The following is a 14439-nucleotide window of genomic DNA, read 5'->3' as shown; positions in this document are numbered from 1 at the left end:
CCCCCTGCTATCCACCCCCAGCGCTGTGCCCTGCCTCCGTGACACCCCCAGCGAGTTCCCCCCCCAGCGCAGTGAGCCTCCTCACCACAGTGGCCCAGGCCCTCGAGCTGAATCCGGTTTCCGTTTCCCTGCAGATCCCTCACTGGCTCTGGTCTGCCCCCAGAGCAGGGCTGGCCCAAAGCAGACTGGCAAAGTGTAAATGGAATGAATCTGAATTAACTGGGTTCCTGTGCCTAGTGCGGGGAAACCGAGGCACTCACAGCGAGGAACAGCCCAGGAGTCCTGGCTCTCAGCCACACCCCACTAGACCTCACTCCCCAGGGCTGAAGAGAGAACCCAGGCGTCCGGGCAGAGCAATCAGGCGTGTTTTCATACCTAAATTGTCTTTATTGAAGACAAACAGTCTCCGTGGCAGCGGCTGGGGCGGGGTTAGTGTCAGTTCAGCCCCCCGGGGGCGTGGCCAGATTATTGCACAGTTATTGGGGGGCCAACCTCACCCTCCAGCCGTGCCCCCCGGTTCCAGTGCTGGGGTGAACGCCAATTCCAAGGTCCCCTTATGCCCCCCAAGAGGGGATCCGAGGCTGCTCCCCACTCGTGAACTGCCTCCTTTTGCTCCCCCTGCGGGGGCTGCCCCCCACCCCGTTCCTAATGGGGCGGGAGCTCAGAGCCGGGCAGCAAACCCCAGCTTTGATCCCAGAGGAGGGAGCTCTCGGAAAAGAGGGGGCCACATCCCTGGCCGCTCCCAGAGCGTGTGGGGCAAAGAGAAGGTGCGGGGTGCTCGCTACACCCCCAGTTCCCAGGTGCTGCTTTTCCAGTGCTCAAGAGGGTTGGATTGCATAGTGCAGAGGGGCACTTGGGGGGGCCCCACTGGGGAACATTTGGGGTCCCCTGTGGGAGAATGGAGAGCTGGAGCAGGGAGACACCCCCAAACAAATGGGGGCACAGTGGGGGTGGATTAGCAACCCCCATGTGTTCCCCCACTCCAGAGTTGTGGGACCCTGATGACTTCAGGGGGCACGTGCCCCCCGAAGTGCAGGGGGCAGGAAGTGGCATCTTCCCGTTCACAGTGGGCTAGAGGGATAGGGATGGGGTGCCTGGGGGAGATTGCAGGGCAGGGAGAAAATTGGGGGGCCCAGGCCCCCTCAGGGGCAGAATAGTCTCCTCCATTCCCCCTTCTCTGTTCCTTCCACCAACCGCCCCCCTCCTGCCCCCCCACATGCCCACACTCCAGTCCCCCATCCCCCAACAGCCAGGAGACCCCAGATGGGGGGGATGCAGATACCCCCCCCCATATACACACAGTCCATCCCTGCCCCAGGGGGTGGGGGCAGGGGCTCAGGTCCCCCCAGGTTTCGGGGGCCCCTGCCCCTCAGCAGCATTTCTTGACAGGGGGTTTCTTCTTGGGCCTGTTGATCTTCACCACCTCGGGGTGCTGCAGCCGCGCCAGGTTCTCCTGCTTGGTGCGGAGCACCATGGCCGTCACCGCGTTGAACATCTGGGGGGCAGGGCAAGAGGGTGGTGAGCTTCCCTGCAGCAGTGCCCCCCGGCCCGATCCCGGCCCCTGGCGCCACCAGCTTCCCCCAACCGGCCCGATCCTAGCACCCGGCGCCGCCAGCTTCCCCCGGCCAGCACCCAGCGCCGCCAGCTTCCCCCAACTGGCCCAATCCCGGCACCCGGCGCCGCCAGCTTCCCCCGGCGCCGCCCCAGCCCAATCCCAGCGCCGCCAGCTTCCCCCAGCCCAATCCTGGCACCGCCAGCTTCCCTGTAGCCTCTCCTTCCCCCTTGCCCCATGGTGCTGGGAGCTTCCTGGCAACTGCCCCCGCCACCCACCCACTGCTGCGAGCTTCCCTACAGCAGTGCCCCCACCAGCTTCCGTCCCCACCCCCTGCAGGGCTGTAAACTTCCTAACAGCTGTGCCCAGGCCAAGGCCAACTTCCTGGCAGCCCCACCCCCCCTTTCCTGGCATGGTGCTGGGAGCTTCTGGCAACAGTGTCCCAGCCATAGACTGTTCCCACCCACCCCCCCGACATCCCAAGACGGGAGCTTCCCCTCAGCAGTACCCCCAGGCTGGATTTCCCCTCCCTGCCTGCGCTGCGAGCTTCCCCTCAGCAGTGCCGCTACCTCCTCAACGTTGAGGTTCTCCTTGGCGCTGGTCTCAAAGAGCCGCACCCCCATCTGCTCGCTGAAGCGCCGGGCGTCGGCTGTCTCCACCTGCCTCCGGGCCGGGTCCTCGCACTTGTTCCCCACTGCGGGGACGTGGGGCAGGGTCAGACACGGGGGGTCGGGGCCCCAGGGGTTAACCCAGAGTCCCCTGGGGTAGGGGGATGGGGGGCAAGGGACAGATCCCCTAGGGGAGGGCAGTGTTGTGGGGCTACAGTGGACGCCAGACTCACCCAGCACCTTGCAGATGCTGCGGGGAAAGAGGGGACCCCAGACTCACCCAGCACCTTGCAGACGCTGCGGGGGAAGGGAGGACCCGGGGGGCTGAGGGGGACCCCAGACTCACCCAGCACCTTGCAGATACTGCGGGGGAAGGGGGGACCCTGGGTGCGGCTAAAGGGGGACCCCAGACTCACCCAGCACCTTGCAGATGCTGCGGGGGAAGGGGGGACCTGGGGGGCTGAGGGGGACCCCAGACTCACCCAGCACCTTGCAGACGCTGTCACAGTTCTGCCCAATCTCGTGCAGCCAGCGCTTGATGTTGACGAAGGATTCAGGGTTCGTCACATCGTAGACGATGATGACGCCGTGGGTGTTGCGGTAATACCTGCCCCGGGGGGGAGGGGGAGACATGCCATGGGACCCAGGCATCCGAGTAATCAACAAGCCCCCACTCCCCTCCCAGAGCCGGAGAGAGAACCCAGGAGTCCTGGCTCCCAGCCCCCCTGCTCTAACCACTAGCCCCCACTCCCCTCTAGAGCTGGGGAGAGAACCCAGGAGTTCTGGCTCCCAGCCCCCCTGCTCTAACCACTAGCCCCCACTCCCCTCCAGAGCTGGGGAGAGAACCCAGGAGTCCTGGCTCCCAGCCCTCTCCCCCCTCTAACCACTGACCCCTCCCCCCCACGGGGCCCAGGCATCCGGCTCACGTGGAGGTGATGGTGCGGAATCGCTCCTGTCCGGCCGTGTCCCAGATCTGCAGCTTGACCCGCTCGCCATTGATCACCACGGTCCGGATTTTGAAATCGACGCCGATGGTGGTGATGTAGCTGCCTGCGGGGGGCGGGACGGGGGGGCGGAAGCAGAGAGGAAGAGAAGGAACCGGGAAAGGGAAGGAGAAAAGGGAGGAAGGAGAAAACGGAGAAATAGACGAATGATCCATCCTGCCGAGGGGGTCGCAGGGCTCTGCGAAGATCCACCCCCTGAGACACCCTCAGACCTAACAGTGCGCCCCCAGTGGGGTCCATCCCAGGCAGAGGGGCTCAGAGCCAGGGGTGCAGTTGCTCCAGCCCAGATGTGAACCTCACGGGATGTCCCCAGAACCACAGGGCCCATGGGGGGCAGAGGGAGGATTTGGGGCTGTGGTGAAGTGTGGAGAGGAATCGGGGGCAGTGAGGGAAGGGGGCTGGGGACCTGAGGGGGGCACTGGAAGGGGGGCAGCCAGGCTGTCGGGGGGGTTCTTACCGGAAAACGTGTTATCTGCAAACCGCAGGAGAAGGCTGCTCTTCCCCACCCCTATGGGGAGAAAGGGCTGGTTAGGGGGAGCAGCCAAGACCCCCCCCAACCTGGTCCCAGAGTGACCTGCCGCGCCCACAACACAAACAGACACCAACCACTCCCCTCCCAGAGCCACCCGGGGTGTTTACCCAGGGAGTGTCACCCTCGCCCCATCTCCCAGAGAGAACCCAGGAGTCCTGGCTCCCAGCCCCCCCGCTCTAACCCACTAGCCCCCACTCCCCTGCCAGAGCCAGGAGAGAACCCAGGAGCCCTGGCTCCCAGCCTCCCCTGCTCTGACCCACTAGACCCCACTCCCCTCCCAGAGCCAGGAGAGCAACCCAGGAGCCCTGGCTCCCAGCCTCCCTGCACTCTGACCCACTGACCCCCTTCCTCCTCCTATGAGCCTGAGAGATGAACCAGGAGTCCTGGCGCCGCCGAGAAGAACCCGGAGTTCTGGCTCCCAAGCCTCCCCTAGTCTGACCCACTAGACCCACTCCCCTCCAGAGCCGAGAGAGGACCAGGAGTCCTGCTGATCCAGCCCCCTCCAGGCTCTGATACCCACTAGGACCCCACTTCCCTCCAGAGCGAGAGACGAACCCGGAGTCCGGCTCCAGCCCCCCATTCTGACCCACTAGACCCACTCCCCTCCCAGAGCTGGGAGAGAACCCAGCGAGCCGTCTGGCTCCAGCCCCCACTCCTCTAACCCACTTAGACCCCCACTTCCCTCCCAGAGCCTGGACGATGATCCCTAGTAAGTCCTGAACACTCAGCCTCCTGCTCTGATCCTCACCAGAACCCCCTCCGTCCTCCCAGTAGCTTGGAGAGAACCAGGAGTCCTGACGCTCGCCTTACTGCTCTGACCCACCAGACCCCCTCCCCTCCCAGAGCTTGGGAAAAACCCAGGAGTTCCTGGCCTCTTTTGGTCTCTCGAGCCTCAGACTGCTCAGGGGAGGGGTGGGATGGACTGAAGGGAAAACAGCGACACCATTATTCCCCACCCCCACTGCCTTTGTCTCATCGCTGCTCACCCACTTACCCCACTCCCTTCCCAGAGCCGGGAGAGAACCCAGGAGTCCTGGCTCCCAGCTCCCCCACACCACCTCTTACCCACCAGCCCCCACTCCCCTCCCAGAGCCGGGAGAGAACCCAGGAGTCCTGGCTCCCAGCCCCCCCTGCTCTGACCCACCAGACCCCACTCCCCTCCCAGAGCTGGGCAGAGAACCCAGGAGTCTCGGCTCCGAGCTCCCACCGGCTCAAACCACCAGCCCCCACTCCCGTCCCGGAGCTGGGGAGAGAACCCAGGCATCCTGGCTCCCTGTAGAAATGACACACACGCACACAGTGATTAGTAACCATCTCTTTCTACACTCGCTCTGCATACATGATATTTGCACAAGGCAGCAGGCTAGAAAAATCCCTGCTCACAGCCCGAGCGTGTTAAATAGAGACTGGCCGCCTTTGAGTCAGCGCCGTACGAATGGTTAGTAATGGAGCATGTTCTCTGTGGAACTTTGATCATATAATAACCCAAGGTGCATGGGGCACGTTGAGGAGATACGGTAACAAAATATTCTGCCCCCTGCTGGAGGGGGATGAGCCCTGCTCTGCGTGTGTGAGAGAATCTAGAACCTCAAACGTTCGGCTGCTTGAGTTGGAAATACCCACGCCAAGTAGCAGTTAGGAGGTTGATTCATGGGAGGGGAGCAGGGCCTAGTAGGTTAGAGCAGCGGAGGGGGCTGGGCATCAGGACTCCTGGGTTCTCTTCTCCGCCACTGTGTGACCTTGGTCAAGTCTCTTCACCTCTCCATGCCTCAGGTTGCCCCGTGTGAAGTGGGGATAAGGTTAGGAACTCAATTTACGGGGCTTGGTTTGAGAGGTTAATCAGGGTTATTAAAGTGCTAATCAAGTGGAAGGTGCTGGCTAAGGGTCAGTGCTGAGGGTTATTACATGGCCTCTTTTCTCTTGTTCTGGCCAGCCACCTTTTGTGCCTTGTATTGAGTCACCTAGAACCTCTCCCCCAAACTTGAAGCAGATTTTTTTTTACAGATGCCCTGTTCTGCACCTTCTGTCTGCACATAATGCACATTAGTCCTGAGTCCTCATCTGAAAAAAACAGATGAGCAATGTGTCTTGGTAGCTTGACAGCCACGGGCAAGGGAGTGAAGAGGGGGTTAATCTAGAATAGGACGTAGGGTGATCTAGAACTGTCCATTGGCTGACACCAAACCTCCCATTGGGAAGTATAGAGGGGCAGGACAGCAATGAAGAGTCCCCCTGAAGTGAGTTCTGTGATCTAGAACCCCAAACAGGATAGGACGTAGGACCATGTCTTTGTCAATACGGTGCATCCACTTGGAGTGAATGGTGTAGCCAAGAACATCAGCCAGGATCACGCACCATAACTGCTACCACCACAGGGAATCCAACTGGCCAATTTAGAAAGGGACATCTGGGTATCCTCACACATCCAGTATCCTGACCTAGGACACTCAATTGGCTCACATGAAACATTCATTTGGCTAATCAGCACCATCCAGTTTGTCAAGCCATGGTGAGAAGAGTTGGATAACCAGATAGGATAACCTAGAACCCTCATTTGTTCAATATGGAGTTTCCAGCTGAATAGAGTTGGCCAACCTAGATTATGCAGCAGGAAAGCAGGGAACTCCTGTTTGGTCAATACTGCATATCCCAGAGGTGGCAAACTACACCCCGCGGGCCACATCCAGCCCCAGGGACCCTCCTGCCCGGCCCCTAAACTCCTGGCTGGGGAGGCTAGTCCCCAGCCTCTCCCCTGCTGTCCTCCTCCCTCGCAGCCTGAGCTCACTGCGCCACCGGCACAACGCTCTGTGGAGCTGGGCTGCAGAGACGCGGCCTGACCCGGTGCTCTGTGCTGGGCAGTGGCGTGGCTGGCTATAGCCGGGCAGTGCGCCTGCCTGTCCTGGTGCTCTGGGCAGCGCGGCTGTAGTGCCGCAGCCACCGGTGGTCCAGGCAGTGTGGTAAGGGGGCAGGGAATGGGGGGGTTGGATAGAGGGCAGGAGAGTTCGGGGTGGTGGTCAGGGGGCGGGGGTGTGGATAGGGGTAAGAGCAGTCAGAGGGCAGAGAACATGGGGGTTGAATAGAGGCACGGGTCCCGGGGGAGCAGTCAAGAAGGAGCGGGGGTTGGATGGGGTGGCGGGGGGCATTCAGGGGCAGGGGTTCCAGGGGCGATCAGGGGACAGGGAGCAGGGGCAGGCGGATGGGACAGGGGTCCTGGGAGGCTGTCAGGGGACAGGGAATGGGGGGGTTGGATGGGGCCGGAGTCCTAGGGGGGCCGTCAGGGGGAGAGAAGCAGAGAAAGTTGGATGAGGGTGGGGGCCAGGCCACGCCTGGCTGTTTGGGGAGGCTCAGCCTCCCCTAACCAGCCCTCCATACAAGTTCAGAAACCCAATGTGGCCAAAAAGTTTGCCCACCCCTGGCATATCGAGTAGCATAAAGCTGGCCAATACAGATCACTCAGTGGGATAATCTAGAATCCTAGTCCAGTCAATATGGAATATACAGCTGGTTACAGTTAGCCAACAGATTGTGCAGTAAGAGAACCTAGCACCCTGTGGGCAGCTACTACAGGTTACCCAATCAGATAGGATTGGGTAACCTAGAACAGCCCATGGCCAGACCCTTGCTTGTTCAACGTGCAGCATTAAACCTCAGAGGCTGAGTACCTAGAATGGCTCTGTTGACCCACCTAGAACATCAGCTTGGGCAATTGAGGGAGGAAGGGTTTGGAGACCTGGAACTTGCAGTAGCATATCAGCAACTCCTCTGGACAGACTCTCTAGTTGAGTGACCTAGAACATTCTGTTGAGTGACCTTGCAGCTAGTTATCCAAAGACTCCTCTCATTGGCACCTCAGTAACCAGCTGGCTTGGCTGCTTCCTTTGTTTGGTGCTGGTGTCTTGTGTCCACTCACCCCACCCTGACCCCTCTTCCTCTCCACCCCCTAGAATCTCCAGAATCAGCCCCCAGGGTCTCAGCTCTTTTTGAAGAGCGATAGGAAGCTGGTGCCATTTGGGGCGCTGTTCCCACGCCGAAAGAAAGGCGAGGTCTTGGCCTGCACCGGGGACCTGGAGGGAGGCAGGGGGGATGTGTGGATCCCTTCTTGCTGCCGCTGGAGCTTCAGCTGCTGCTTGATAATGAACTCCATGTCATCCTGGGGGGAGAAATGGGGGCACAGAGGTGAACATAGCCACAGGCTGGGGAGGGGACCCAGGAGTCCGAGTCACAGTCCCTGAGACTGTAGCAGCTGGGAATGGGACTCAGGGTCACCGTGCTGGGGGCTCTACCCACCGGGGTGGGACCCAGGAGTCTGGGTCACTGTGCTGGGGGCTCTACCCCAGGGACGGGACCCAGGAGTCTGGGTCACCGTGCTGGGGGCTCTACCCACCGGGGACGCGACCCAGGAGTCCGGGTCACCGTGCTGGGGGCTCTACCCACTGGGGACGCGACCCAGGAGTCCGGGTCACCGTGCTGGGGGCTCTACCCACTGGGGACGTGACCCAGGAGTCCGGGTCACCGTGCTGGGGGCTCTACCCACCGGGGACGGGACCCAGGAGTCCGGGTCACTGTGCTGGGGGCTCTACCCGCCGGGGACGGGACCCAGGAGTCGTGGTGATTCTAACCACTGAGGTAGGAACCCAGGAGTCCAGGATACTATTTAGGGCCTCTACCAGCTAGGAAAAGGGACTCAGGAGTCCTGGGGGGAACCTTCCTGCCCTCCCCCCGAGTCGTTACCCACCTGCCAGCCCTCCAGCTCCTGGCACAGCACCATCTTCTGGCGGATGGCGGCCAGCAGCTGTTGGCTCATGGAGTCCCGCTCCAGAGAGACCTGGGTCAGCTTCAGCTCCATCTGGCCCTTCCTGCGGTGGGAGGGCCGCGGTGGACCCAGCCCCAACCTGCTCTCATCCCCCACAGCCCCTCTCAGTCCCATTCTCCCAACCCCATCAGCCCCCTCCTGCCAGCCTGCGCCGTTCCTCTCCCTCCAGCCCATCTCCTTTCCCCATCAGCCTCCACTCCCAATCACCCATCCCCTTCCAGGACCTCCTTCCTCGCAGACTGCTCCGTTCCTTGTCTCCCCCGCTCCCTCCCATGATCTTCCTGTCTTCCCCTCACTCCCCCGCACCCATTCCCCCAGCCCTGTCTCCCTGAGATGACTGTCAGTTTGGGGCTTACCATTGTGCACACAAGGGGTCTCTCTTCCCCATGGTGCATTGGGCAGGATGGGGGAAGGGGCGATGGGGCCTTTCCTCTAGGTAGGAGGCCCCGGCCGGGTGGGGGCTGGGCTGGCCTGTGGGGGAGGTGGTGAGGGGGGGTCTCACTTGATAATGGCTTGATTCGCCGATCGCCACGGCCAGTGAGGTCTGTCGCGATCACTTCTCTGGAAGAGGCGTCTCTGGCTTCGGCCAGTCCCCGAGGTGCCCTCTGCACGTGCTGCAGGGTCAGTGTGGGCCGAGAGGGGGGTAGGGCAGTGAGAGCACCCTGCTGGGGACCCCGTTACGAATGGGATGTCTTAATTTGTTGAATATGTGTTTGGTGCCTCGTGTCCCTCTGCAGTTCTTAATATCTAGGTGGTGGATAAGGGGGTGTGATTGGCGCGAGCAAAGCGCAGTGCACCTAATGCCTGGACACTCTGTCTCCTAGCAACTGCATGCGACCTGGGCCCCCCTCTGCAAGGTGCCAGCTGAAGGTGTTGAGACAAGAGATCAGGTGACCTCCTTGGCAGGAAAGGGGGTGAGCAGAGAGAGCGGGTGGGGGGCATTGTTAGCTGGAGCTGGCTCGAGGGCAGTGTGGGGGTCTGGCTCACTGCCCCAGAATGGACCCGGCGATGGGTCCGGTCTCGCTTACTACAAGCTCTGTTTTAGGCCATGTTCTGTTATCGAAGTTAACCTCTGCGTTACTGCTGGCTGAGAGTCACGTCTGACTGCAAGTGGGGGTGCGGAGCCCTGTGCTTCCCAGGGACCCCGCCTGGGCAGACTCGCTGGGGGAAGTGCACAGAGGGGCAGAGGATGCTGAATGCTCCAAGGAGAGACCCAGGAGGTGAAGCCGTGGGAGCTTCTTGCCCTGCAGACAGTCTGCTCCGAGGGAGAGGAGGCTCCCCAGAGTCCTGCCTGGCTTGGTGGGGAGCAGTTCCAGAGCATCGCCTGGGGACTCCGTGACAACTCGCATACCTCCCACCCGGGGTCCCGCTTATGGCCTCCCACTCTGGGGAGAACCCCCCCATACACTCACCTGGTCATGGAGTTTTTGTATCTCTACCTCTTTCTGTCTCAGCAGGTCTTGATCCAGCTGGGTCAGAGCCAAGACCCGTTTAGCACATTCACCCTCCTCTTCCGACCCCTGGGCTGGGGTCTTCGGACCCCCAGGAGCAGCATCAGAGACGGTCGTGGCCAGGGGCTAACCCAACACAAGAACAGCAGCTTTGGCACTTAGATGCAGCCTCCTCTAGGGTGCAGCATGGGAACTGCTTAGACAGGGACCCCCTTGCCCAGTGCTCAGAGGGGCAATTTCTAGGTTCCCAAAGGAGCAGGTTCTAGGTACCCCAATGATGGATGAATTCTGGATAATTTCTATGGCCCCAAAGAGGGAGGGCTCCATGTCCGTCATCCCTTTGGGGTTTCTAGGTACTTTGTCTATTGGTCAAGAGGGGTTCTAGGTTCCTCAACAACCATTGGGTTCTGGGTGACACATACACCCCGAAGAGGAGGTTATTGAGTTCCCATCAGGTTTGTTCTATGTTCCTCAACAACCATTGGGTTCTGGGTGACTATGACACCCCCAAAGAGAAAGTTCTTGGTTTCCCAAATTGGGTTTGTTCTAGGTTTCTCAGCATGGGGGGTGGGTTTCTGGGTAGTGGCTAGGCTCACCAATAGAGTGGGTTCTAGGTTTCCCAACAGAAGACTTATGCCGGTTTAATGGAGGGGAACATACCTCAGCCCATACAAGGATGTTTGGGACCCCCCCCAGGAGCCCTTCTGCTCACCTTAGCAGGCCCCCCGTTCTGCTCCAGGCTCCCCTCACCGCTCTGCTCAATCTCTGACTGCAGGGAGGCGAGCGAGGCATCTGAGTCATGGAGACGAATCTCGTCTGCCATCTCCCTTACCCGGCGCTGGAGCCACCTGTTGGAGACTCGGAGCTCCTCTGCCTCTGCCCGGAGCTGCTGGGCCTGGGGGGGACACGATGAATGAAGAGTTAATACAGCCCCCCGCTGCCGAGCCTCCCTGCTGTGCGGCACCCCCTGGCCGTACCTGCAGCTCCTTCTCGTGCACCTCCCGGCGCAGCAGCAGCAGGTTTTCATGCAGCGTCTCCACCAGCCCCTGCACGGCCTCGGTCTCCTCCCGCAGCTGCCGGGTCTGACGCTCCAGCTCCAGCTTCCGTTCCTGCAGCATCAGGTTCTGGGGAGCGAGAGATGGGTCAGAGCTGGTGCCCCCTGGAGGGGAAAGGCCCCGTTCCCCCCGACCCCTGAGCCAGCCAATCCCCGCCCTGGGGCCGGACTAGAGCCAGCGCCCCCTGGAGGGGAAAGGCCCCATTCCCCCCTGCCCCCTGAGCCAGCCAATCCCCGCCCTGGGGCCAGACTAGAGCCAGCACCCCATGGAGGGGAGAGGCCCCGGGTCCTCCCTCATCCCCTGAGCCAGCCACACCCTGCCCCAGGGCAGGACCAGAGCCAGTGCCCCCTGGAGGGGAAAGGCCCCATTCCCCCCTGCCCCCTGAGCCAGCCAATCCCCGCCCTGGGGCCAGACTAGAGCCAGTGTCCCCTGGAGGGGAAAGGCCCCATTCCCCCTGCCCCCTGAGCCAGCCAATCCCCACCCGGGGCCAGATTAGAGCCAACGCCCCCTGGAGGGGAAAGGCCCCGTTCCCCGCTGCCCCCTGAGCCAGCCAATCCCCGCCCTGAGGCCGGACCAGAGCCAGCGCCCCCTGGACGGGAGAGGCCCTGGGTCCCGTTCCCCCCCACACACCGGAGCCAATCCCCGCCCTGGGGCCGGACCGGGGTAGGGGGAGGGCCCTGTTACCCCCATCCCCTGAGCAAACCAATCCCCACCCTGGGGCCGAACCAGAGCTGTTGCCCCCTGGAGTGGAGAGGCCTTGGGTCCTCCCCCATCCCCTGAGCCAGCCAGACCCTGCCCCAGGGCGGGACCAGAGCCAGCACCCCCTGGAGGGGAGAGGCCCTGGGTCCCATTCCCCCCCCTCAAGCCAATCCCCGCCCTGAGGCCGGACCAGAGCCAGCGCCCCCTGGAGGGGAGGGTGCGTATCTCACCTCGGCCTGCAGGCTCTGGGTCCGGGCCGCGTGCTCGGCGCTGCTCATCCCCAGGCTGCGATTCTCAACCCGCAAGGCCATCAGCTCATCCTGCAGCCGCTGCTCCAGCTGGAAGGCCTGGGGTGGGGAGGCCAGACAGACGGACAGACGGACAAGGGGGGGAAGTGAGCTGGGGACACAGCATCAGGGACCTGCGAGCTGGGAGGGATGGGGGGGGCTCCCTGGGACCCAGCACTGGCCCTTTAAACCCACCCACTCAGGAAATTCACCGCCTGCCCCCCCAACTCCCCCCCCCAGGATCCTGAGCCGCTTAAGGGATTTCAGCCCAATAGGATCATGGGATATGGAGGGGATGTCCGAGCAGCCAGTACTACCTACTCCTCCCCTCCCCTCCCAGAGAACCCAGGCGTCCTGGCTCCCAGCCCCACCCCCACCACTCTGACCACTAGGCCCCCCTCCCCTTCCAAGGAACCCAGGTGTCCGGGCTGACCTGGCTCAGCTGCTCGGCCAGGCGCTGGTTCTGCTCCGACAGCTCCTGTGCCACCTGGGAGCTCTCCCGGCTGGTGTCCTGCTGCTCCAGCCGCTGGTGGCCCAGCTGGGCTCGCAGGGCCGCCAGGTCCCCCTCCAGCTCTGCCACCCGCGTCTCCCACTCGGCCACCCCCGACTCCAGCCGCCGGCGCAGCTCATACTTCTCCTGCTCCAGCCTCTGGGGGGTGGGGGGAGCGAAGTGAAAACAGCCCTGGGCAGCCCCCCTGGCCCCAGAGGGGAACCGCCCCATGCCCCGTTCCCTGCCCCCCGAGCCAGCCAGTTCCCCCCCGGCTGGATCGGGGCCAACACCCAAGAGCGGGGAACCGACCTATGCCCCATCCCTGCCCCCCTGAGCCAGCCAGTGCCCCCCCGGCTAGATCGGGGCCAGCGCCCAAGGGAACCACCCCATGCCCCGTTCCCTGCCCCCTTGAGCCAGCCAGTCTCCCCCAGTCCGGATGGGGGCCAGTGCCCAAGAGAGGGGAACTGCCCCATGACCCATTCCCTGTCCCCCCTGAGCCAGCCAGTGCCCCCCAGGCTGGACTGGGGCCAGTGCCCAAGAGAGGGGAACTGCCCCATGCCCCATTCCCTGTCCCCCCTGAGCCAGCCAGTGCCCCCCAGGCTGGACGGGGGCCAGCGTCCAAGAGAGGGGAACCGCCCCATGCCCCATTCCCTGCCTCCTCCAAGCCAGCCAGTGCCCCCCAGGCTGGACTGGGGCCAGCGTCCAAGAGAGGGGAACCGCCCCATGCCCCGTTCCCTGCCTCCTCCAAGCCAGCCAGTGCCCCCCAGGCTGGACTGGGGCCAGCGTCCAAGAGAGGGGAACGTTCAATTGCTGGCAGAGGGTGAAGGAATGCGAGGGATGGGAGCAGCGGCTGGAAAGGGGAGGGAATGGGAGCAGGGCCTGGCAGAGGAAGGGGATGAAGGAGGTGGGAGAGCAGATGCTGGCGAGGAGGGTGAAAGAGGAAGGGGCAGGGTGGTGGAGTGGTGGAAGGAGGGATGGGTGCAGGGCTGGTGGAGGAGGGGAGGAGGACGGATGGGGTCAAGGCTGGCAGAGGGGTAGAAGGAGGGATGGGAGCAGGGCTGGGAGGAGGGAATGGTGCGCAGGGCTGTTGGGAGGAGGAATGGGGCAGGGCCAGGCAGAGGAGGGGTGGAAGGAGGGATTGAGAGCAGGGCTGGCGGAGGAGGGTGGAAGGCAGGCTGGTGGAGGGAGGGAATGGGGCAGGGCTGAAAGGAGGGAATGGTGGCAGGGCCGAGAGGAGGAGGTGGCAGGTGTCGCTCAACCTGCGCCGGCCCCTTGGTGCGGGGGGAGGAATCAGGAAATAAACAGGATACTGAGCCCCCGGCACCTGCTGCTCCGATCCAGAGGGCGACAGAACCCAGGGTCCTGCCTCCCCCCCCACTCCTATCGGGGGCCAGAAACCCGCCCCCTCCCTCTTTGGGCAGGTAGGAACCCAGGCGTTTCCGGCCCCTCCCTCTCCGTCCCTGGGGGGAAGAGAGAACCCAGACGTCCGGGCCCCCAGCCATGGCAGGCCCCGCCGCGACGGCCCTCCCGCGCTGTGCAGGGGTTCTACCCCTTCCCCCGGAGCGGCGGGGGGGCGCGGGGACCCGCCCCGAGGACCTGGGGGTGCTGCTGCAGCGCAGAGCCGACCTGTTTGCTGGCCCGCCGAGCTGGGCCAAGATGCTGCTGGAGCAGAACGAGGAGTCTGCGCACGGGCGCAGCTCAGGCGCTGGCCGGGAACCACGCCGGCCGCCCTGGAGCGTGAGAGCCCGGAGCCCCCTCTGCCACCGGGCCGGTATCCCACCCCTTCCCAGAGCCGGGAGAACCCAGAGTCCGGCTTCCTAGCCCTCCTGCAATTAACCAACCGCCTCCCACCCCTGCCAGAGCCGGAGAGAAGCCCAGGAGTCCGGGCTTCCCAGCCCTCCTTCTCTCCAACCAACCAGCCCTTACACCCCTCCATGAGTCTGGAGAA

The 14439-nt window shown here is 63.1% G+C and overlaps 3 protein-coding genes across 3 annotated transcripts; all 3 read right to left on the bottom strand.

Annotated features, from left to right (window-relative positions):
• Positions 1-1260: 1260 nt before the first annotated feature.
• On the bottom strand, positions 1261-4276 carry LOC116831522 (ras-related protein Rab-35-like). The gene is made up of 6 exons (XM_075064630.1): positions 4252-4276; positions 3622-3672; positions 3087-3210; positions 2643-2767; positions 2122-2246; positions 1261-1495 (listed from the first exon to the last, which is right to left on the bottom strand). Exons 1-6 carry the CDS (start codon positions 4274-4276, stop codon positions 1370-1372), a joined length of 576 nt encoding a protein of 191 aa, XP_074920731.1. The 3' UTR covers positions 1261-1369.
• A 2649-nt stretch (positions 4277-6925) lies between these two features.
• On the bottom strand, positions 6926-8549 carry LOC142046711 (BICD family-like cargo adapter 2). Its single transcript, XM_075064756.1, has 2 exons — positions 8432-8549; positions 6926-7846 (listed from the first exon to the last, which is right to left on the bottom strand). Exons 1-2 carry the CDS (start codon positions 8540-8542, stop codon positions 7667-7669), a joined length of 291 nt encoding a protein of 96 aa, XP_074920857.1. The 5' UTR covers positions 8543-8549; the 3' UTR covers positions 6926-7666.
• Positions 8550-9699: 1150 nt separating this feature from the next.
• LOC116831530 (BICD family-like cargo adapter 2) lies at positions 9700-12722 on the bottom strand. Its single transcript, XM_032791617.2, has 5 exons — positions 12435-12722; positions 11945-12061; positions 10938-11084; positions 10673-10855; positions 9700-10086 (listed from the first exon to the last, which is right to left on the bottom strand). The coding sequence occupies exons 1-5, from the start codon at positions 12720-12722 to the stop codon at positions 9880-9882; spliced, it is 942 nt and encodes a 313-aa protein (XP_032647508.2). The 3' UTR covers positions 9700-9879.
• Positions 12723-14439: the final 1717 nt, after the last annotated feature.

Source organism: Chelonoidis abingdonii, chromosome 4, assembly GCF_003597395.2.
Source record: "Chelonoidis abingdonii isolate Lonesome George chromosome 4, CheloAbing_2.0, whole genome shotgun sequence".
NCBI classification, from domain to species: Eukaryota; Metazoa; Chordata; order Testudines; family Testudinidae; genus Chelonoidis; species Chelonoidis abingdonii.
Note: the sequence above shows the minus strand (reverse complement) of the source record. Positions and strands in the feature narration are given on the sequence as shown.

Bases quoted from the DNA above. Each gene is read 5' to 3' on its own strand.
- LOC116831522 (XM_075064630.1), bottom strand. From the start codon at position 4,276: ATGGGGGGCTGGAGCCGGACTCCGG. The intron at 2,768-3,086 runs GTGAGCCGGATG...CCCCCGGGGCAG, and splicing joins TTCCGCACCATCACCTCCAC to GTATTACCGCAACACCCACG. The intron at 1,496-2,121 runs GTAGCGGCACTG...CCTGCCCCCCAG, and splicing joins AGAACCTCAACGTTGAGGAG to ATGTTCAACGCGGTGACGGC.
- LOC142046711 (XM_075064756.1), bottom strand. From the start codon at position 8,542: ATGGAGCTGAAGCTGACCCAGGTCTCTCTGGAGCGGGACTCCATGAGC. The intron at 7,847-8,431 runs GTGGGTAACGAC...TTCTCCCCCCAG, and splicing joins AGGAGCTGGAGGGCTGGCAG to GATGACATGGAGTTCATTAT.
- LOC116831530 (XM_032791617.2), bottom strand. From the start codon at position 12,722: ATGGGGCGGTTCCCCTCTGGGGCCAGGGGGGCTGCCCAGGGCTGTTTT. The intron at 12,062-12,434 runs GTCAGCCCGGAC...TCCCCACCCCAG, and splicing joins TGGCCGAGCAGCTGAGCCAG to GCCTTCCAGCTGGAGCAGCG. The intron at 11,085-11,944 runs GTGAGATACGCA...CTCGCTCCCCAG, and splicing joins CCCAGAGCCTGCAGGCCGAG to AACCTGATGCTGCAGGAACG.